Source organism: Psammomys obesus, unplaced genomic scaffold (genome assembly GCF_907164565.1).
Source record: "Psammomys obesus unplaced genomic scaffold, mPsaObe1.curated_primary_1811, whole genome shotgun sequence".
NCBI classification, from domain to species: Eukaryota; Metazoa; Chordata; class Mammalia; order Rodentia; family Muridae; genus Psammomys; species Psammomys obesus.
The window spans coordinates 5,812,918-5,836,727 of record NW_026592890.1 but is presented as its reverse complement, the minus strand read 5'-3'; the positions used below and the strand labels follow the sequence as shown (position 1 = coordinate 5,836,727).

The 23,810-nt window shown below is 46.1% G+C and overlaps 1 protein-coding gene across 4 annotated transcripts in view; it reads right to left on the bottom strand.

Annotated features, from left to right (window-relative positions):
• Zdhhc14 (zinc finger DHHC-type palmitoyltransferase 14) overlaps positions 1–23,056 on the bottom strand; it is a 284,482-nt gene extending 261,426 nt beyond the window's left edge. For 3 of the 4 annotated variants that reach the window (XM_055615902.1, XM_055615903.1, XM_055615904.1), the window contains exon 1: positions 22,008–23,054. In XM_055615902.1, coding sequence (XP_055471877.1) covers positions 22,008–22,252 — 245 coding nt within the window. In that variant the 5' untranslated portion in view covers positions 22,253–23,054. Of the gene's footprint in view, positions 1–22,007 lie in introns of all 4 variants that reach the window. The other variant, XM_055615905.1, reaches the window with a different exon arrangement.
• Positions 23,057–23,810: the final 754 nt, after the last annotated feature.

Genomic DNA, 23,810 nt, shown 5'->3' with positions numbered 1-23,810 from the left:
ACTAGTCCTCAGTATGTGTTTGCCCAGTCTTTAGCAATAACAAGTTTTGTGGTACAAAAAGAAACCCAGTTCAAAGACTCAGCCGGCCTTAGCTCACTGGGGACTGGAGACTAACACCCAACAAATGAAAGGCAACTGAGATGCTCTAACAGAACATCATAGAGGTTCCCCTGACCCTCCTTCTTGCCCACCTGTCCCAGAACCTGATGCAATGGCCAGAGCTCTGGCAGCCATCTAAGGACATAAGAACAGAACCCCATCCTAGCGAGTAGGAACAGATAAGAGGTCAAGCTTGGGTTTCTGAAGGTCCTGTGGTCTTTATTAATGTAAATTAAACCAATGAAAACTAAATGTATGTCTCTATTATGATTAAGCTGCTGTAATTTAAAGTTCTCTATCATTTATGGCAAAACCCACTTCTCACTTAAGCTGATGTACATAATGGAGACCTAGCCTGCTATCTCCCCTGCTCCAAAGTGAAGCCTTCAAAATTGGCCATTAGTGACACAGCCCGTGCCTTTTTGTGCCTCTATATGCAGCTCCTGCCACTTCTGGAGGGCAAACAGTTGTATAGTTCTTAGCAACACAGTAGTGTGTATAAGAGCACGGGGGAACCTCTCTTTGAAAACACCTGCTTCTTGATTGCTTTCTCAGAAGGATAGGCTTCCTTCCCCCTCAGGCAAACCACCCAACCAAGTCTTCCAAGCTTGCATTCCATCCTAATCAACCTGGAATAAATGGGGACACACAGGGATGAGCCAGCAAGAAGGGCCCATCCCATCAGGCATGGGCACACCTGCACCCAGTTGTGCCCTTATGGCAGGGCTCTGAAAGGGCATATGGCCAAAGCACCCACAACCATTTTCAAAGAAGAATTCCCATACATACTTTTGCCTACCATGTCTGAATTCTGTTACCTCAGAAGCCTTTGCCTAGGCTGGCCCACCTGTGTTTTTATCACCCACAGTTCTAATGCACTTACATATCTTTTTCCCTAAAATGTCACCAGTGTATAAGAAATCCAGTCAAACTTTGTGTCGTGGGGGAATGTTGCGTGCGCGCGTGTGTGTACTTGCATGTGGAGGCCAGACACCAGTGTAAAGGGTCTTCCACCATTGCTCTCCACCTTATCTTTTAAAGACAGGATCTCTTACTTAATCCGGAGCTTGCTGGTTCATTTAGTCCAGCTGTCCATCATGCCCATCATGCCCTGCTCTGGGAATCTGCCTGTCTCTGGCTCCCAAGTACTAGATTACAGATGTGTATAAGTAGGCCTGGCTTTTTGTGTGAGTGCTTTTTCTATGAGATACGAACTCAGGTCTCATGCTTGTGAAACAAACACTCTACCAACTAAGTCGTCTCCACAGTCCCCTCCTCCACTCGCAAACCTTGTGTGTGCGCGCACACACACACACATATGTGCACTATGTGAGAACATATGTGGAAGCCAGAGGTCATCAGCAAGGGTGGCAACACAGGGTGTCTTGATCATCTTTCCTCGGACCTCATTGATTCACCTGGCTTGGCTGGCCAGTGAGCTCCAGAGACCTTCCTGTTGCTGCCCACTGCCCCAGGCTTCAGTTACAGGCACACACTACAACACCCACATGACTTGTCGTATGTGTTCCAAAGGATCCAAACTCAGGCCCTCATGTTCACTCAGCAGGCGCTTTAACAACTGAGCCAAAGTCCTGGCCACCTCCCTTCCATGCAGAAATTATTCACTTGCTTTTTAAAACTTTTTGATAATTTCATGCTGTATTTCCATCATTTCTAGACCTTTCTTCCCCTTCCAAATCCTTCTACATTCCCCACTACCTCTTAAGTCCATTATCTCTTCATCTAGAATTATTATTATTACATATACAGAGAGAGAGAGAGAGAGAGAGAGAGAGAGAGAGAACATCTACTGTGCCCATTTAGAGTTGTTCTTATGAATGCATGTTTAGTGCTGCCTGCTTGGTATTGGACAAACTACCAGGAGGCACATCCCAGGACAAGACTGAAGGTCTCCCTCAGCAGCCATTGGCTGCTTAGAGTTCTTCATGTAGGTCTATCCATAAACTTTTAACAAGAAAACCTACTGACTTCTAAAGAAATTAAGGGGAAGAGCCGAAATCATGAACCGTCAAACTTAAAAAGTTACGTAATACTTTTCATAGTTTTTCTGTAAACCTAAAGTATTCTAAAATGTTTTAAGAAGGACTTTCACTTAGAGCCCCTGAGCCAGGCACAGTGCATGCTCCCAGTAACGTTTCCCCCTGGATTTCCAGAAAGAAACAGTCAACCTTGTTCTGAGTACTTCCAGGGGGAATGGGGGACACTGTTAATAAAGGCAGTCACAAAGTGAAGAAAACTTTATTATTTTATGTATGTGTGTGTGTATACGTACACACACACACACACACACACACACGAGGAGGTTAGAGGACAACCTTAAGGAGTCAGTTTTCTTCTTCCTCATTGTGAGTCCCAGAGACAGAACTCAGGTCTTGATGTCACCTATCTTTTGTCACCGAGCAATCTCACTAGCCTAAAAGCACACAATCTCTAATGACGATTCTACAAATCAGTCTAGGAAGGCATACACTGCTTTAATTTGACATTTGTAATTTTAGAGAATGGCCACTTTATTCCTTTTGACAAGTACTACTGTTTATGTACATTAGTTCCTCGTGACCTATGATTTAATCTGCTTTCTCTGCTATGAAGTAAAACCAACAATAGCAGCACATAGTATTGGACTGATTGAGGACAGAGTAAGATACCAGCTTTAGGCAGTGTCTTTAGACAGCACCTGGCATTGGCCTCTGTGAAGAGTTAAGATTCCAGCCCTTAGCTGGTACCTGGCAGTCCCAGACAGCACCCTGCATTGGGCTATATGAGGATGGATAACAGCCCTTAGCTGATGTCTGGCTCCTGGAGACAGGTCACACCAAGGTCTGCTTGTGCGGTTGCTGCCTGTGTCTAGCACCTGTCTAGTTGCACGTGGTAGCAGACACAGAGCTGAAGCCCAGGCCGAGGAGACCAGCCTCCCAAAGGGAAGGGCTGGGTGGTCTGAGGCCTCCACCTTCCTGCCCACCTCTCACTCTGTGCTGGAAGAGGGCGCATGCGTTAAAGTGTCACATTAGCTAATGGGATCAGACTGCTAACCTGAGCTAAGCCAATGAGCTCTGCTTAATTCACCAGCTCCACAGGCATAGGTGCCTTCTTCCTGAGCAGGCAGACCCCCAAATTTATCTACAGGCTGGATGTTTGAAATTCAGATCGTGTTCCCCCAGAGAAACAACATGAAAAATGATGGCAGAATTCTCAGGCCAAGAGGTCTGGTTGGCCCCAAATGCCTTTTATCCTTGAGAAAGACACAATAGTGAAGTGAACAGTAGCACCAGGTCCTAGTTGCTGGAGATGTGGAGGTGATATGGTTAAAGGAGGGGAACATACTATTCCATTCCGAGCCAAGTAAATGACCACAGATGTCACAAGATAGATGCTTTGGTCCAAAGGACTGGGTACTGTCCTTACAACCTGTAAAAAACGATAAGTTGGGGAACTATGAGATGGCTCAGCTGGTAAAGGTACTTGCTGCCAGGCTGACAAACCTGAGTTTGATCCCCAGGGCCCACATGGTAGAAGGAAAGAACCAGCTGCTACTGGTTGTCCTCTGACATCCACCTCTCTCTCTCTTTCACACACACACAAACACACACACACACACACACACAAATGTAATGAAAACAGTTAATGCTATTTCGGGATAAAACAAATTTTGTTTAAAATCCCCTTTCCCCACCCAAGAGTAAATCTTGAGAATTTTCATTGTTAGGAGCTTTAAAAAGAACTGGAGAAGGGTGCTAGAGAGATGGCTCAGAGGTTAAGAGCACTGGCTGTCCTTCCAAAGGCCCTGAGTTCAATTCCCAGCAATTGCATGATGGCTCATAACCATCTATAATGAGATCTGGTGCCCTCTTTTGCTTTGTAGGCATGCATGTAGGCAAAGTACTATATAAATAATAAATAAATAAATATTTAAAAAAAGAGCTGGAGAAGATTTGTGACTTCTAAGAACCCAATAGAAAACCTCAGATGAGAAGTCAGCAGAGTTTCTTATTTTCACAGTTCCATGAAACAAGTGTGGTTCAAAAAGCGACTGTGCATACACAACCGGCCTGAAATCATCAGTGCCTTAAATGAGAGCTCACTCGCCACTTTCCCAAGAGACATGAGGGGAACACAGGAAAGTGTAGAAGAACCTCAGGCTGACCACAGCCTTCATTGTCAGGACAGAACCTTCAGCGTCCATTCATTCTCTTCCATACTTTGAAAAGAATAATATGGTGAGAAAATTCGGGCCAGTAGCTGCTAGATGCCTGCCTTCCTGGAATGCAGCTGTGCTGTCCCTGGCCACTCATCTAAGCCCTAAGGTCTCCATCTCCTCACTGGTAAAAACAAAACTACTTTGAGGCAGCACTATCTTTATACGTCCTATAGTGAAAGAAAAGATCCTGTGGCTAGCTAGAACAATTCTGGGATACTATTTACAACGAGAGACTATAGTCAACACTGAGTAAGACATAGAAACCTGTCATTCTGGAAAGCAACTCTTTGTACAGAGTCTGCCTCCCCGAAGTCTTGAGAAGTCTTCTATACAGCAAGCTGATGATTGTGTTTTTCTCTGAACTCCCCATCCGACGCTGGGTGGATGATAACAGTTCCTTCAATGCTCCTTATGTGAAGCCTTCAACATTGGACACATTAATAATGAATGAGGCCCCTGTGAGACCACCTGCTGGAAGCCTTGAAGTGGAGATGCCTGGGCTGAAAGGGTGCTTTCAGTTGGTGCCTCCTCTTGGGGACATTCTCAGTCTTAATGTGGCTCAGTAAACATGGATTCAGGGCCTACTGTGAATCACACACCTGGACCCACATAAGACCCATGAATGAGGTAGTGTGAGCTCAGTGAGCTCATGGGGTAGAGTGCACACAGTGACCAGAGCCACCAAAAGAAGGTGGGTGACATGGCCAGGCTAGAGTCACAAGTCAAGACCCATCTTCAGCCATGTGTGCTTGAGTGTGACCAGCAAGGCTCCGCCTTATCGTGTGCCATAGACGCGCAGCTGGAGGCAGGTAGGAGTGCTGGGCAGAGAGCTGAGTAGAACTAACGAGAGTGTGGGAGAACTTGGCTTTAAGGCAGTGGGAAGGAGGTTACAGAATCAAGTTACCAGGTCAAAGAGCATTACCTGAGTGGAACATTCTAGAATAAGACAATAGAGGAAAAACAGACTAAAGGCCACTGTGTGAAGTCAGAGTGGGAGTGGTTCTGGGGAACTTTCATGCCTCTGTGTGTGTCGTGGATGAGTCCCCGTCAACTGTCCTCTAAGAACTCAAAGGTGGTTAGTTAGAGGATATTAGGGGGCCACTTTTTGGGGAGTAGAACACAGTAACAGAAGCACATCCGTGGGTGACAGCAATATTCACCACCCCTACACCCACACAGAAAGCACCACAGAAAGCAAGGAGGGTCATTGAAGAAGACCACAGAACTAAGTTGAGCTTGGCCCATCTCAACAAAGCTGAGAACAGCATCTATCAAGTTGCGCAGAATGGGGCAACTCGGTAGTGACTAGAGAGACCTGCAGAATACAGAGACCTCAGCATTCAGAGACGCATTCGGGACTCTTCAAGGAGAAAACTTAAGTCTGTGCTTTATAGCTAAACTTAGTATTACACTACACACGGTGGTGGGTAAGGCGTGGACCCTGAGACGTTTCAGCGTTTGTGGCTTTGAGAGGCTTTAATCCAGCCATGATAGTGACAACTCAAATGGTGCCAAGAAAAACTCTCCTTGCCCCAAACATCGTCATCCCTCCCTCCTATCAGAGCCATTTAACAGGCAGGGGTTGTAGGTCCACCCTGGCCCTTGACACAGCAGACTGCTGCGTGGAATCAGAACCATGGCCTTCCTGGAGCCTGTCTATGGAGAGAGGTCCACAGTGTACATGGCCTCCTGGGTACAGGAATTCTTACTGAACCTCAGTCTCGAACCTGGGGGCCGTGCTTTAAATTGACATACTGATCTGTTGCAAAACTCTAACCAGATCAAGCCGTTGTCTGGGAGACAACGGACAAGGCAGAGTGTACCCAACTGGGGCTGTCTGGGTCCACTTGCTGCACGGTTCTCTTTCCTATGCAGCTTGGTCTGTCTCCCCAAAGCCTATGACACCCCACTGGGAACTGGCCATCTGTGACATCCAACTGTCATGCTATATGGACACAGTGGTGAGCCAGATGGATCATTCTCTTCCCACCTCGCTGCCTCTGCTTTGGGGAAGGAAGCATCTATGCCACCAGCTGCTGGAAATGGTGGCCTCTGCCAACTCTCTGCTGAGGCCTTCTCGGGAAACTGACTGCAACAGAACAGTCACCACCACCAAGGTCTGCCCTTCCCCAGAGCAAGCCACATGCTAGGATGATAACGTCAGGTGACCAGAGGTTGTGTAAGAGCCTCGGAATTTCAAGTCCAGCTAAGCAGAGGAACGACTACACTGCTGTGTGGGAAGTAGAGACACGAGCACCTGAAAACCTGCACATCCTTCTCTTGGGACCTGTGCATCCTGGGCGATGGCAGTCAGGGCAGCCCCGCCTGTGCCTCAAAGAGGAAGAGGGCCTGAGATGAAGGGTCAACGAGCCCCAGAAGGCGAAAATGGCAAGGGAAATTGTCCCTGCAGCTGCCAGAGAAGAATGCAGCTCCACGCACACCCTAATACCAGCCTAGACTAGCCGCAGTTCTGACCACAGCTCTGTATCATTTCCAGCCACTACATCTACAGTCATTTCTCATGGCAACAAAAGGAAAACCCTACTGAGGGTATGGATAGTAGCCTCCCACTTGTTCCTACAACCTAACTCCATACTTGACTCGAGTCCTGTTTAGGAAAGCCAGGGAGCTTTAACTGAAGAAACTAGTAAGGGCCATCTCTGGGTACCAAGAGAAACCCAGGCAAGCTCCCCAAACTGACGGTCCCTATAAGGATAACTAGGAATCTCAACATCACATTCAAGAGCATGGCACTATCTTCACAGATCCGCCTCTTACAGTGTAAGCCTCCATGGCTAAGAGGCAGGAGGGCTTGTTAGTGGACACTGCACAACGCTGTTACTTCAAGCCCTATGTAACAACACCTGACCTAATAGTTTCCAAGCTCAGGAAAGCTTTCTTTTAACATGTAATACCATGTCACTCGTGCCGGGAATTAAATGTAGGGCTCTACACATGCCAGGCAAGCTTGCTTTAAAGGTTAGCTATGCCTTCCAGACTCTGTTCTTTAGTTTTTTGAACTCAATAAGAAATATAGTATAAATCTCATAGGCCAGCAAGATGCCAACAGATGGATGTTTGCCAACCAAGCCTGGTACCCAGATTTGATCTCTGTGTCCAATATGGTGGAAGGAGAAACAACTCCTGCAAGTTGTCTTCTGACTCTCTCTCTCTCTCTCTCTGTCTCTCTCTCTGTCCGTCTCTCTCTCACACACACACAAATAAATAAATAAATAAATGTACTTTTAAAACATTAAGCATGACTAATGATTTTAGGATGGAGACATGGGCTTCTTGATTATTTAGCAGCTCTTTACCTGTAAGAAGATAGCAGCATACCTTTTAAGATTCACTTACAGCCAACGGTCTAAGGACACACATGCTGACTCAGTACATGTCCCAAAAGAGGGCTTGTGTGTGTGTTGAGACCATTCCGAAGTTTGACTTTCATGGGGAACAATTTTACGGAGAAACGGGGACATTCAAATGAAGCTTGTAAGTGTGAGGTAATCGAGGAAAGAATTCTTCTCTCTGCTTAGAAAGATAAATAAACCATATATAGCTGCTGAATTTAAGTGGACTTTTACTTATATGTTCAAAATATGCTCTTATCTACCATCAAGCTGTATGGGAAATTCGTGGCATTAAAAGACCCTAAAATAGGACCATTCAAGATGATAAATTGCTTTGCTTATATGAATCTGAGGTCCACTCAAAAGATCAAATCACTAGGAATATTAGTTAGGGCGCCATCCACACCTGTAGGGGAAATGTGACTCTATAGAACATGAGGCCATCACAGGCTACTAGTGTGTCACAAGCCACGGAGACAGGTGAACCTGGTCTCCGGTCCCCAGTGGACCTCCTGGCACAAAACAGAGCTGATTATATTCAGTCTCCTCCAAAATCAAGAGACATACAGAACTGGAGTAACAGGGATGTCCACATACCACACAATACATTCTTAGAGTAACAGAAAGGCCGTGAATCTCAGGTTTGCCTGAATGTTTCCCACACAGCAGGTATCCAGGTTCCCAGTGGCACGGAACTTAGAGGTTTAGAAGCTGGAGAAAGGGAAGCATAGAGCTAGGATGGGAAAGGCAGCTATCGTGGTGTGGAGAACAAGAGCCGAGGTCACTAATGCTGAAGCCACATCACCACATCACCAAGGAGGAACCAGACATGGGCATGAGCCTATCAGTGTATGAACTCTCTGCGACTCCTTCCCACCTACTCGTGGATGGTCACTGAAATGAAAGGAAATGAGAAGAGTGGGCCCAATCCCAATCTCTAGCAACAAGTTACTGTGTTGAAGTTTGAGAGGTTTTTAGAAATAGTATTGTCGTCACATAGAAATTACTGAAAATGCCTATCCAAAGACAGTCCCAACTGTCAGTTGAGAACTTCTGGCCATGGCTTCCCAGTTACTATGGTTGTATGCTAAACTTCCCTAAACTTAGCTGCTTCAAACAATGACAACTTTCTTCTATGCGTAAAGCTGCAGCTTTGGCAGAGCTCAGCAGGGGTGAGCCCTGGCTGCTGCATTCAGGTCTCAGTAGACAAAAGACAAAAGATGGGGTGGGAAGATCAGGGATCAGGGGGTGAGAGACTCATCTAGTGGGAAAGGCAGAATTAGGATCACATGATGCCTCGCTCTCTCAGTCAGGGGCTCCCTCTCTGTGTGTCCTATGTCCTACGTGCAATCTCAGGACCGAGGCAGCTTTTAGGTAGTCAGACTTCTTAGACGGCAGCTTACAGTTCCAATGGGACATGCTCTGTGAGAGAGAGAGAGAGAGAGAGAGAGAGAGAGAGAGAGAGAGAGAGGAGCATACGGAAAAATTGGGCAGAAGCTTTAATGGTGCTTCCTAACACAGCCTTGGAAATCACACAGTATCCTTTCAGCCATATGTCATTCTCCACTTAGGCGACCTAAATTCAAGAGGAGGGATTTGGATCCATGCTGGTATAGAAAGAACGTCAAGGAAATTGTGAAATCGTTTGAAAGCCAATATATTGGAAGTTCAGAGACAGGAAGAATACATTCTAGAGCACTGGTTCCCAAGATTCCTAACAATGTGACCCTTAAATACAGCTCCTCATGTTGTGGTGACCTTAACCATAAAATTATTTTGTTGCTACTTCATAATTGTAACTTGAATGCTGTTATGAATCATACTGTAAATACCTGACATTCAGAATATCTGATATGTGACCTCAAAGGGCTGGTGAGACCCACATGCTGAAACTCGCTGGTCTAGAGAGATTAAGGGAAAGATTGTTGGAGATGATGGTAGGAGGTGTGGGAGAGTAGGTGAGAAGAAACAACAGTTCCAGGGGACCATTCTGAGGTCCAGGACGTGCTCACACTGACAGCAGCACATCCCAATGCAAAGGAAAGGCTTTGAGACCTCTGGGTTTCCAGATCTCAGTCACTGGTATCTTCCAGGCAGGGTAGGTGCCAGGGTGGGGGAAGAGAGAAAGAGACCTGGAAGTCATATTTGAAAAAACATAACAAAACAAAACCATAGCCACCATCACAAGGATGTGAAGTTGCTTAAGAAAGTGAGAAAGGCAGAAAGGCAGAGGCGGAGGGAGCAGAGTTCCTGTGAGGGAAGAGAGAACAGGTGTAACCCGGGAGGAAGACAAATGACTAACAGTGAAGAAATCAGCATCCTCGGTGCCAAAGGAAAGGAAAATCCCAAAGAACGGAAAGCCCTCCCTCAGCCTCATTCTAAGGAAAGAGAAAGTGAAAACTGAGGAGGACACAGGCAAGAAAATAGCCCAGCACACACCTTCCGGAAACTTATTTCTACAAGCAGCACAGGGAGAGGCAATTTCTACTCAGGCAACAGAACTCATGCCTTTAATGTACTCTGGTGTTCTGTGAGAAAATGAACCATTGCCCTGAATTCCTAAGAAGTGTGGGAAAACTACCACAAGACAGCCCACTCACACAGCTAAGTGCCTGTCCCTGGGGCTCACACCACCACCCCTCCACTGATAAGACTATCTCAGGGCCAAGGGCACCAGGCCCACAGTAGTTGGCCACAGCCTCCCCTATCATCCACCCAGCACCCTTGCCACATTCCCATGGTGCTCAGCAGCAGCACTAATTTCCATGAACTTTGAAGTCATTGGTTTCAAAAAAAAAAAAAAAAAAAGAAAGAAAAATCTAGTTTGAGGATATATGGAAATGATTATGTATAAATCCCTATTTTTAATTGAGTGTTTAGACACACTTAAACTGTTCTTTAAATATACATATCCCTACAGACTGAAGGAATGGAGCCCTGGGCAAGGAAGCATGCACAGAGGCAGTTGCTGTCCATCATCCTGTTTTCCATTCTGGGTCCCTTGGGGCACAGGAAGTGATCTCGAGTCTCCTTCAGAAATCAGGAAATGGGGGGCCTGTGGAGCTTATAGCCTCTGAATTCATCAGAACTCCTGTCTGGTTTTCAACCAAAGTCAGCCACAGAAGAAGGCCCAATATGGTGGCAGACAGTACAGAAGTGAATACAAGTCCAAAAGACATTCAAAAGCCAAAATATCATAAATTAGTTCTTTAAAGTAAAGAAGTAGCATTAAAGTAAAAGGTGAAGATTTATCATAAGGCACTTTGCCCATCATAACAATATTTCTACACATTTTGATGATAATTATATGCTACTTTGATCAAATGACAGGATTTAGTCTTTTGGTAAGTATTTTTTCTTTATCTCAGTTAAAGCCATTGAATTCATAAAAATTTCTCTCTCTCTCTCTCTCTGATCTAAACCTAAGCATTTCAGTCTGGATATTATAGGCATAGGCAGGACACATTTAAGATAAAAATCTCTGAAGTGTCAGTCTGGCATATTCTACCCTATAAAATGTCAGCAATTTCTAAGAATCAGAGCAGGAAGAATTAAAAGGAGTGTGATGAAAACTCAGAGCATGTTTACACGGATCAACCATCTCAGCAGTCAATGTGGATTACGTATACGTGAGACAGTACATCAAGGAACCTGGGAAATACAACATTGGGTTTAAGATCCTCACAGGCTGAACAATGGAAAAGCAAAAGCAGGGAGCCAACAATGCAAAGGAAACTAAAGGCCATGAGCCCTGCCCTGGAGAGAAAGGGCCAACAGCTGTTTCAGTCCTTGCAGAGCAGGAAGGAGGGTGACTGTCCACCGTGGACAGGGGTGAGAAGAAACCAGCGAAATGTTTAACCAGTGTCAGGGGCCACATGTGGACTGTCATATTGAGAAGAACTCCAAAGAGCCTCGGCCTCAGAGGAAGTTATGTGCCACCAGTCAGCTCTTCCCTGTGGTCTTTACCCAACACACAGCAAGGGTACACCAAGGGTGGGCGAGAACAGGGAGGGGCTCCCAGGACTCACCTCAAATTAAAGCAAGAAAGGATCAGGGACTAAAGCAGGAGGTCTGCTGGTCTCAGGTACTTAACCAGGCCATGGCTGTAGACCTCCCAAAGCTGGGCCAGGGTAGTAAGCAGAGGAGATGGGCTGAGGCCCAGAAAGCTGGGGGCAGGATCTAAAGCCAAAACATAAGGCTTTCTTCAGGCTAAAAGGCTGGGAGAAATCTCCCACCATTCTTTAAATTGGCGCTAGCCTATAGAACATGAGGTTTGGGTAGGACTCACCACACCACTCACGTAGAGGGAAAGCCTGCTTTCAACCCTCAAGCCTTTAAAAGCCAGCGACAGTGAATCTAAATGACGCTTCTCCCAAACTCACAACCATTTCGGTTGAGCACACCTAATACAAAGATCCAAAGTTTTTAGTGCATCAAAAGCCTGATGTCTCTAGGCACCAACGAGTCCACCAGTGGAAATTCTACACCCAACTTCACGAGATGGAGCCAAGTCAAATGTAAGCTCTTTAACATGGTTCTGCAAAGTTACCTTCAGGTTGCGTATCTGTAAAAACTTCAAGATTGGAGAAAAAAAATGAAATGAAATCCATGCTCTCCAGCATTTTAGATAAAAGGTATTAAACTTGTACAAATTAGGCTGACTCAACCCACACATGAACTCATATTAGAACTGTGTAAATTACTGTAATTTCTTTAATCCCTTTACACACCATGTCTACTTTTTGTCCAATCAAAAAGTACGATGCACAGAAAGGAGGAAGAGGCAGCCCAGAGACTGCTGGGCCGCTGCAGTTCCAGGGCAAGCGTCTGCCTCAGCACAAGACTATGAATGAAAACAAAAGTAATGCGGGAATGTTCAAAATAAGAAAAAGCAAGACATGAAAGTGGCTTACCATAGATGGAATCAGTAAATTTAAAGACAGAGCAATTGGAGTTACTCAAATAAAAACACAAAAAGGAAGGAGAGAGAAAAACATGGAATAAAGTGAGGCGTGTAGTACTATATAAAGTCTTATGTATAAGGAAGAAAAGCGGGGAGGACAAAAGAAATATCCAAAGGAAGAATGGACGGAAAATTTCCAAATTGGATGAGAGATATCTACTCACAGACCTGAGAAGCCTAGCCAATCGCAAGCAGGATAAATATAGAGAAAGGCACACACATATGTTTTACAGCAACTACGGAGTACGAACTATAAAGAGGCAATCAGCTGCAGAACTACCACACAGTAAAATATGCAAAAGGAATAAACTGTGTATCTGTGTATATATGCACGTATCTTCTATCATCAAGATAGAAGATTATATCCACTAAAATATGCAACTTTTTAAATGACGGTAAAATTAATATAAGAAACCTGGGAAGGGATAGTTTCGTTAGTTGTTTGTTTTTGTTTTGTGGTGGTAGCTTGTTGCTTTTAGACAGAGCTTCCCTACGTAGGCCAGACTGGTTTGAACTCAGAGAGATCGACTGGCTTCTGCCTCCCAGGTGCTAGGCTTAAGTCTTTGCCATGCTCAGCCAGATAGGGGTATGTTTTTAAAACAACAGAAATAATGCAGAAGATGTAGCTTGGACTACATAGCAAGACCCTAAAGACAAAAGAGACAAAGAGTGGTCCACATTGTAAATATGTGAAGATAATTATAGAGCACATTTTAAATTCTGCACATGCACAAACATATTTATGTAAATATGTTTTGCTTTAAAGCATTTTCATTATACATTTACTTACATTTCTTTTAAATATTATTAATGGCTGAAAATAGCATTGCTGGTTATACCATGCATGTATGTAAAATGTAGGACACAAAGATTAAGAAAATGATGTTAAGTTTCATATGTTATTTTTTAAGGATTTATTTATTTATATGAATGTTCTGTCTGCATGCATATCTGAAAGTTAAGAGAGGGCATCAGACCCCATTGCAGATGGTTGTGAGCCACCATGTGGCTACTCGGAATTGAACTCAGGACCTCTAGAAGAGCAGCCAGTGCTCTTATGCACCAAGCCATCTCTCTAGTTACTCATACATTATTTTTGAAGTATAGTATTGTATTTGGAAGTGTACTGTGATAGGTTAAAGGTCATACAGTAGTATCTTAAGCAATTACTAGTAACAGCACAAAAGAAAACAGCCTAAGCTTTTACTAAAAATATGTAGCTAATGTAGAGCTAGGCTGAAGGCAGAAAACAAAAACCAAAATAATGCTAGGAAACCAGAAGGATGATAAAGTTCAATTCGTTACACTGAGACAAACGATAAATGTTGTCAATAGATTGTTGTGTCCATGTTGTTTCCGGAAGCTGAAGACATAGCCGTATTGACAAAAGAAGAATTACACAGTTGCTGAAGTGGCACGTTCCTACAAGGCCAGCATTAAGCCCAGCATTTAAAGACACCAAGACAGGATGGCTATAATTTCAGGCTAAAATGGGTTACATAGTAAGACCCTGTCTCAGAAAACAAAAGGAAAACACTGCAAGGTGATTACCTACTGAAGCATTTGGACAAGAAGGCTTATGATGTCAACTTAATTTTCAGTGTTTGGAAGGAAAATACAACAAAGACTGAAGGAAAGGGGGGAAAGGAAAAGAAATACATCAAGTGTCTGGAGTCCAAAGAGTCTAAATACTAAATGAATTATTCCTGTAACCCTTCAGGAAGTTTGAAATCATTTCAAGTTACAAAGTTGTGCCATCTGCACAAGTAAATCTATCCAAGATGTCGCTACCTTATATTAAAAATACACAAAATCAATGTTATCATTTCAAGAAAAAAGACTACACATTGCTTAATAGTATGTTGATAAAGAAAAGCTTGGGCTGCAGCATAGCCAGGTTGGCAGAGTTTGGCATGCCTGAAGCCTACGAAAAGAAAAAAAGTTGGGGAGGAAGAGGTGTAGAGGGCCCTGGGGAGGTTTGAAGAGACATGAAACAAAGTATAATACTGTTGGGAAATGTATCCATGCAAAAGGCTAGGTACTAAAAATGACCATCCTCCTCCATTTCCGTGGCCTGGGGAAAGGGAGTTGGGACTGGGCCAAGGGACCCAGGACATGAGTAAACTAGAAGAGGCAGGTAATGTTTCAAAAGGTCCATGTTTTCACAGCAAGGAAATGGTTAATGTTTAAGGTGACAGATTTGTGCTTGCCCTGATTTTAATATGAATCAAAAGATTACCTGATAATCTATAAATAGCTCTAAGTTTTATGTGTCAATTAAAATTTTTAATTAAAAACAAAAAAGCACTGGTATTGATACATTCCTTGAACTGGGTAACAGTTTTTTTGTTTTGCTTTGTTTTTTTAGTATTTTACCTCAAAACTCATGTTTGTATTCATGCATAATCTTCTCTGTGACTAAGTCCTCAAAGGAAGAAAACTAGAGACATAGAAGACCATCTATTTTATAAAGTACAATGAAAAACATACAAAAATGTAACAGTGAAATCCATTATTTCACATGCTAACTAAACAATTAAAGTATTTTTAAAATATGTTTGAAGGGCTAGACAGAGAGCACAGTAGCCCAGGGCACCTATGGCTTTTTCAGAGGACCTGAGTTCAGTTCCCAGAACCCGCTTCAGGGGCTCAGACACACTCCTCCAACTCTGCAACTCCAGCTCTGGAGGGTCTGGCTTCTTAGGTACCTGCACTGAGGTGCACATTCCCGTACACACACACACACACACATACTCACATAATTAAAACTTAAGTGAAAAAATCTCTAAGAACTTGCTTCGTAGCAGCACGTACCTATAATCTCAGCACCTGGAAGGTAGAGGCAGGAGGATTTCCAGTTTCAGACCAGCCCATGCTATACTCTAAGACCATGATTCAAATTTAACAAAACATTTGAAATGGGATCAGTCTTCTATGTTTAAGGAACAACTAAATAAGAGCAACAGATGGTTCCCAGCCCTTACCTGAACAACTCAATCAAAACCATTTTATTAGCCTCCAATTCCTACATGCAACTAACTTTAAGGAGCTATAAGAACACCTCTAGATTCGCTAACAAGCCCAGCTACAGGAGAATAGCATGCTTCCTTGAAATCCTTCATTTAAATTCTATTGCTAAGACATAATAACTCTGTCATGAATAAATCATGGACAAGATTATACTGCAGAAAAGAAAAATCTCCAGGATATGCAGATATGGTCCATTAAATAATTAAGCACCATACCTATTTTAGGAACCTACATGAATCTCTTCTGCATAGTACACAGTGTTACTCTCACTAGCTCAGAGAGACAGCACCGAAACATAGGTGCCTGGGCCTGGAGAGCTGGCCTGGCTGTTAAGAGCATGTTCTAATCTTGCAAAGGACCAAAGTTTGGCTCCCAGAAGCCACATCAGGCAGTTCACAATTGCCTGTACCTCCAGCTCCAGAGGGAGCCAAAGATTTCAGCCTCCCCAGGCGTCTGTACCTGTGTGCAATATCCACACACATACCACAATTTAAAATAAAAAAATTTAAACACAGGTGTGCAATGGTATCTTTGGGGGCTTTCTTTGATAGATTTTTTATGTCCCAAGTCAAGAACCTACAAAGCGTTAAAGAATAAATAAATAAATAAATAAATATTTATTTATTTATTTATAATATATATATATATATATATATATTTATATATATATACTAGATACCAGAGTGATTTATTTGACTAGAGCATTTAGGGCAAAAATAAATACTAAGTGGGCATTTGTCATGTAAGATTAATGAAGATTTGAAATTACTCAAGACTCCTACAGAACCACAATGAGTCATAAATCTTCTTGCCCATCACTGTGTGGACCAGGAACATAGTCTCATAAGGTCCTGAGGATTACTGCCACCATTTCCATCAACCCCCAGATGTTTGGCAGCCCACAGAATCACCAGCATCTAGGCAGAAGAAGATGTGACATGTTGCAGATATTTTCAGAGAATGGTACCAAACCAGATATACTCTGCATGGGAGTGTCTGGAGAAGGTGGCCCCTTGAGGTTCTGAAAGCTTCATCTCCACTACATAATGAACTAACCCATCCATGACAGAGGCCTTACTGGAACTGACAATTGTTTACAGAAGACAGCTTGAGCTACATCTCTGATACCAAATGTTCCCCAGAGGCCCATGTGTTTGAAGATTTGGTCTCTATAGTAGCACTGTTGGGAGATGGTAGCCCTGTCAGGAGGTAGGACTTAGGTAGGTCCTTAAACAATTGGGGCACCCTCTCAGAAGGGTTTATGGAGTTCTGTCTTCTTCCTCTTTTGCTTTTCAGTCATAAAGGATGAGTTTTGTTCCTCTAAGTGTTTCCCACCATTTGTTATCTAGAAGCCCCTACTTGAGTCCTAAAAGAAATGGGTCTACAAAACCATGAGCGAGAGCCTGTAAAACCACTAGACAAATAAGCCTTTCCTTTTCATGTGTTAATTACCTCGGGCACTTTGTTAGATGATGGAGAGCGTACTCACACAAATTGGGAACCTTCTATGGTAGTATCTTGCAAGATAACAGAGATTATTCCACCTATAATAACATCATTATTACTATAGGTGACAATTTTATTTACCAAGAATGGCTCCAAGTACCATTGCCAAGGCCAGCATGACCCCAGATCTACTGACTCCCAATGACTCTTCATTTATTTCAGAGGTGATTAGCTAAGTTAACAAGAAAAGAAGTCAACAAGAGAAGGCAGATGTAAGAGAGGGAGCAGGAGGAGGCAGAGAACGACTAGAGAGAAAGAAAAACATCTTTGTGAATTTGTCTGTTACTGTGTGTGTGCATGTGTGCATGCCAAGGCCTGCACTCTGAAGGACAAAGCCACCTGCAGGAGTCAGTTCTCTCTAGCTATATGGGTCACAGAGACTGAACACAGAGTGTCAAGTTTGGCTGCAAGTACCTTTACCTGCTGGGCCATCTTCCTGGCCCCACACTGCTTTTTGAAACAGATATCAATGGGCTTCTAACAATGACAATTTTGAGAATGTTCCCAAATTCTCACTCACGTTGGGACCCCAGCAATACCTTCACCCTGTCCCAAGGAGACACAGTCATGCCTAGGATCTAAGCAGATCTCTGCTCAGCTTACATGAGAACCCTGAAACAAGAACCTCACTTGGATTCCCACTTAGGTCCCTCTCTCTAAGCCTGTGAGAAGTAACTATGAAACCCCAGTAGTCAGAGACAAAGATTTTTCACTTTCAGATTTTTAGCCATGACAAAGTAGTCTTTGTGTGCCCACGTGTGCATAATCCACAGGAAAAGGCACTGATTGACAATGTTCACTGAACAAATGCCATTCTGTGGCTATGAGGACAGTGGTATTGCAGCCTTTGAAGAGACCCTTGGTAGCCACGGGGAGCAGTGAGATGTCTCTGCAGTGAGTGTCCCTTCCTCCCCTTCTAAATGGCAGCTATGAAATGCTGTCACTTCTCACCAGTACTCCATATGTTCAGTGAAGGCAAGCCAAAGAGGATAAGCAGCCCTGACCTGCTTGTGAAGATGAAGTGTTAGATCTGGTTACTTCTTGTAGCTTCTTTGTTGGTTTACAGTTCTAAGGTGTGAGCTCCAGAAATGGAGGTGGAATCGGGGTGTGGACCAGGACACTTCGTGGGTAAGATCAGGGACATTGCTTATACGGGCTCAGGGGATTTTTATAAAGGGACTGCGCAGCAGCCCATTTCCTTAGTACTAATAACGCTGTCTTCACACTCTCACTTCCTGGAGGCTCTCAGAGGGTGGCCAGGGTTCTTGGGGTGTTTACCCAACAGTACATGCCATGCAATCAGCATTTGTGCCACACCAGTCACCATCCTAAGAGAATTTTCCCACTTAACATGAACATTTAAAGGTAAATGTTATAAACCCCACTTTATAAATTCTAGAAGTGAGGTGTGCTAGCTGACTTTCATTTTCAACCTGAAATGGCCTAGTCTTTTATGAAAAAAACATTCTCACAGTGGCTCTCAACCTTCCTAAGGCTGTGACCCTGTAATATAGTTCCTCATGTTGTAGTGATGCCCAACCATAAGATTATTTTTGTTACTACTTCATAGCTGTAATTTTGGTACTATTATGAATTGTAATATAAATATCTGTGTTTTCCCATGGTCTTTTTTTTGGGGGGGAAGGGGTGTCAGGGGGATCCCACAGGTTGAGAATTACTGTAAAAGCACCTTAGGGAGGAAGGAGTTTATTTCAGCTTGTACTTCCAAGTTACAATACATCATTGAGGGGGGTTGAAGCAGGCACAGATACCATGGAGGAATGATGCTTACCGGTTTGCTTGGCTACCTCTGTTACATAGCCCAGACCTACTTGCCTAGGGATAGTGCCACCCACAGTAGGCTGGGCCCTCTCACACTGATCATTAATCAAGACAATATTTCACAAGACAAGGCCACAGGTCAATGTGATCTGGGCAATCCTTCAGTTGTGGTTCCCTTTCTCTAGGTGACCCTAACTGGTATCAATTTGATGACAATGATGATAAATCTTAACCAACACAAAATTTATTTTTAAAAATGACCAGTTATTGAGGGTCATGCTGCTGAAGTTAGGGTGTGCATTTCCAAAAATCCTGCTTCTAACCAGATTCTGTTCTTTGCAGAAAACATGGTAAACCTAAGGAGTTGTGCTCAGCAGCCTTCCCACAGTTAGTGTTGTGATCGCTCTCTCTCTCTCTTCATCTCTCTCTCATGGGAACAGTCATTTTTACTCTGTAATTCTCCAGGGATTGAAGTTACCACCAACACCTGTTGCTGAGTTCTGGTACAGTCATTGTTCTTGGCTCAGCTTTCTTGTTCATCTGTTCCAGGTTGGGAATGAGGGCAAAGGGTGAGTTTATATGATAGTATTACTGGGAGGTGGTAGAAGATTGGGCCTCGTGGTAGAAAGTAAGTCCATTGGGGGCCCATTTCTGTCTCCTGCTGCTTCCTACCTGCCACAAATAAGCAGCCTTCCTCAAGCACATGATCCTGTAAGCATGTTATCCTTCTCCTCCTTAGGTGTGAAAGCAATGGGCCAGACAAACAGAGGCTGAAGCCTCTGAAACTGTGAGCTAAAATACATCCTTCCTTCTTTCAGTTATTTTTCTAGGGTATTTTGTGATAACGGCAAGCCTAATGTAGCTGTTCATGTGAGAAGCCACCAAGAGATGAAACCAAACAATCACAATAGGGAAGCTCAGAGTATGTGTTCAATAAACAATTAAAGGATGGCTAGGAGAAAGATGAACAGGAGCAGATAATACTGGCATTACTTTTTGATCCCAAACTGTAGCACTCCAAGGTTTGAATTAACCTACGATTTTTCTCAACTGAAGCATAACACTAAGATTGGCCTCTTACTTTCTTGAAACTTCAAACTGCCATGTTGAAGCAACAGTGGTGGGGGTAAGCATGCACGCGCAGCGCATCACCCCGACACCCCCAGAACTGACGTGAAAACAAGGCTGCAAAGAGGATCTAATAAAACCCCGGTGCCTGTGGTTGTTCCTACGGTCATCAGCCAGCACAGCAGTGATGCAGCAAAGGATCTTAATAAGCTGGAGGTGAGGGCTGTGGGCACCTCGTGAAGAGAGAGGGAGAGAGGGCGGTGAGAGGGGAGAGAGGGAGAGAGGAGAGAGACTAAGGAATGAAAATGAATTTACGCTTTGGTTCGAAGCTATATATGGACAATAAAAGAGAGAGCACAACTTGGGAGGGGGGTCTCAAACCACACTGTGAAGATTTGGAAACACCTCAAAAGTGGCTGACGCACCATCCCACATGCAACATACACACAACCGAAAATGCCAATGCAAATCTGCTTAAAGCATGCTGTGGCAGTTGGAACACTGAATATGTCCAACTACAGCCCCTGCCAGGGGAATGGCATTTCCGTCACACATGTGGCATCTTCACTCCCACTTGGGTGTTGGGTCTGATGCCGAAGGCAAACACACCAGGAGCCTCTGCGCCCCTCCCTCCGGTGTCCATGGGTCCAGTCAGCAGGGACGAGAGGCTGGCTGGCTGGGACCCTCGGAAACAGCAGGAGCTACCTGGGTTTTGCCTCCTTGACATTCCACACACACCTCATATCCCTTCCCTCCCGGCCACTGGGCCCCCAACAGATGACACCAATTTAGTCTCAGCACCTACAAAAGGTAGCCTAAGAGACGCCTGGGCAATCCAGACTCAGAAATGGAGGGCAGAGGCTGTAAAGGATAAATAAGCAAAAGCTGGGGTCGGAATCAGAGCCTGGCACTCACTAAAGACAAGACTGAGGGAGATAGTAGGTTTTAGCTAACCCTGGCCGGAAGAAGTGGCAAGGACGGAAAGCATCCGTCCTGCCTGTAATGGAATGTGAGCAGCTCAAAGACAATCTGCCCTTAAACATACTCCTTTCTAAAAGTTCGGATAGAGACCTTAACTTTTTTTGAGCATAGAATGAGGGAGAGGTGAGAAGCTGCAAATGTTGAACCCAATCGAAGCTTTGATATTGATTTGGAATACTGCTAAACTCTTTACGTATGGGCTACTAATAAATAAGACCTTTCTTCAGTGAGTAGAGCGTCGTTGCTTTGGCCAATTTGATTTCCTAAAGATTCACGCTTTCCCACCCCAGAGTAAAGTGCCGAAGAACTGTTTCAGGAATCAGGAGGAATTATGTAGTGTCCCGTTTTCCTCTCCAGGCCCCACACCTTCTGCCTGTTTCCAAATGATCTATTGTGGATATTTTCTGTGAAAACTTCTTTGAAAGAGGGTGCACTCCACCCTTGGTAAGCGAAGGCTGTTAATAGAGAGTACAAGGAGAATGAGAAATGAAATTACCCATGCAGGACACTGTAGGTAATCAACACGATCGGCCAAAAATAACTGAGATCCCTAATTATTCTGCAAACCAGGGACAAGATTAAGCCAACTAGGTTCAAGAAGATGCCTTAAACTTCCTTGGGGCGGGGGTTGGGAGGGCACGGACTAAGTCAAGTCTGTTTATCTCTAGTTTAGAAATCCCCACGACCCTCCCCCAAGAAGGCTGCATCTGGGCTGATGTACTAGTTCCAGACTCAGAGGCAAAAGCCCACCTGCCTGGTTCCACCCAAGGCTCTGGAGCAGGTGATCTGGCTTGCCTCATTCGTGCTCCCATTCCTCTCTTCCTGACTCCAAGGATCCCAGCCCAGCAAGGTGTTATTCCAGGGGGCTGAAAACCAAACTGCCCCTTAAAAGGAAAACAGGGGAGCGGGCTAGCATTATATAACAATATACACCAGAAAACGAAAGTCGCCAAAGTAGGCGCAGGGGAAGGCGAGGGGAGCAAGGCGTCTAGAAATCAGCACTTACTCGAAGGCGAAGAAGAGTCCACTAGTGACCAGGATGAGGATGAGCGTCAGGTAAAAGACGCCGGTCTGCCGGGCCATCATGATCCTCCCGTTGCAAAAGAACTTGTTTCTCCCCGGGAACACCTCCCATTTCCTCCGGGCCGCGATTTTCTTCTTCTTGTGGGGCGACTCCATGGGGGAGGAGCTGTGGGTGCTGATCTGACTGTACTCGCAGTCTTTCATGGGCCCGCCGCCGCCGGGAGGCATCCACGAGGGCAGCCGGCTGGGGGCGCACACCCCCAGAAGCCCCCCGGCCGCGCGGGTCCCGCCGAGCCACGGCCGCCGCCAGCCACCCGGCCGCCCCCCGAGCCGCGGCGCTGTGACCCCTAAACGGGTTCCCGGCTCGGCGACAACTTTACCGAGGACACCCAGGTTAACCCCTTGGAGAGCCCAGCTGTCATAGCAGAACCCGCTTTCAAGGGGGACAGTGTTGGTCCGCAGTCCGTGGCAGCGGTTCTCCGTGACTTCCAGACCGCGAATCGGGGCTGCAGGACCCCGCGGGGCGTGGGGGACCGCTCAGCAAACCCCCAGATCGCGGTGCGCTTCGCCCCGCCACCCGCAGGCTCCGGGCTGCGCCTGGGCTCCGGCCCGCGGATCCCCCGTCGCCGCGCCCAGAGCCGACACGAAGCAGCGGACGGCTCCCTCCCTAGCCACTTCTGTGCCTCGGCCAGGTGGAGGCTACTCTTTCCCGGCGACGGATCCTCCCTCGGAGAGAGCGCTGCAAACTGGGCGGCAGCTCGCGGCACCGGCAACCCCTCCCAGGGGTGGGACAGCCACGCGCGTTATTCTGCCGGGAGCTGCTCGGTGAGAGCCGGGGCGCTGCCCGCGCTGCGACCCGGTGTCCACGGAGCCGAGCAGCCGCGCTGAGTCCGCGGCCCCTGCGCGGAGCTCCCGGGCGAAGGTGGTGGTGGCGGCGGCTCCCGGGGCTTCTTCGGTTCCTTCTGTCCGGAGGAGCCAGTCCCAGCGCGACGAGGGCCGCCGGAGGGCCGCGGGGACACTGCCAGAGACACTTGTTTGCAAGGCTCAGCCCCGGCGCGCGCTCGGCGCTCGGAGCAGGTCCGCCTCCTCGCGGCCGGGTGGGCGGCGACGCCCGCGCCTCACAGCCGGGCTCCTCCTTCCGCTCCTCCTACTCGCCAGCAAAGCCAGGGCACCAGCTCCCCCGGGCTCCTGCCCGAGTCCCACCGCGCCAGGGCGCAGGGCTCCGGGGCTGGGAGGGCCTGGCGTGCCGCGGGGAAGGTGCCTGGCTCCTGGCGACATCCTTCGCCCCGGGAGCGTTCAGGTCGTCGCCCTCGGTGCCGAGGCGCCAAGCGCTCCCGGCCGACTTTGGTCCGCCACCGGCTTCTCCACGGGATTATTCCCGGCAGCAGCTGCCGCCTCCGGACACACGCATCCTCGCGGCCACTCGAAAGACCAGTCTTGAAATGATCAGGGACCTGAGTACCCTCGGCGCGGAGAAGTGACCTTCCCTGGCCTGCCCCCGGCTCGTCCTCTTCCTCCCCTGCGCCACGCGTGGCTGAGACGCTGGGAAACTCTACTGATGCCCAGAGGAGGGGGTGGAGTGCCTGATGACAGGTTGATGAGCAGCGGCCCGAGGCAGGCCAGGCTTCGGGACCTCGAAGGGCAGGGGAACGGCAGAGCGGTCTGTATCCGCTCCAACAGCGACCAATCGGGTCCCTCTTTCGGATTGAAAGCCCCCAGTGGCAGGCTTTGTTTGCCTTCCCCGCCTTTCATTCTCCACTTTTCCCCCACTGATGGCTCACTATGC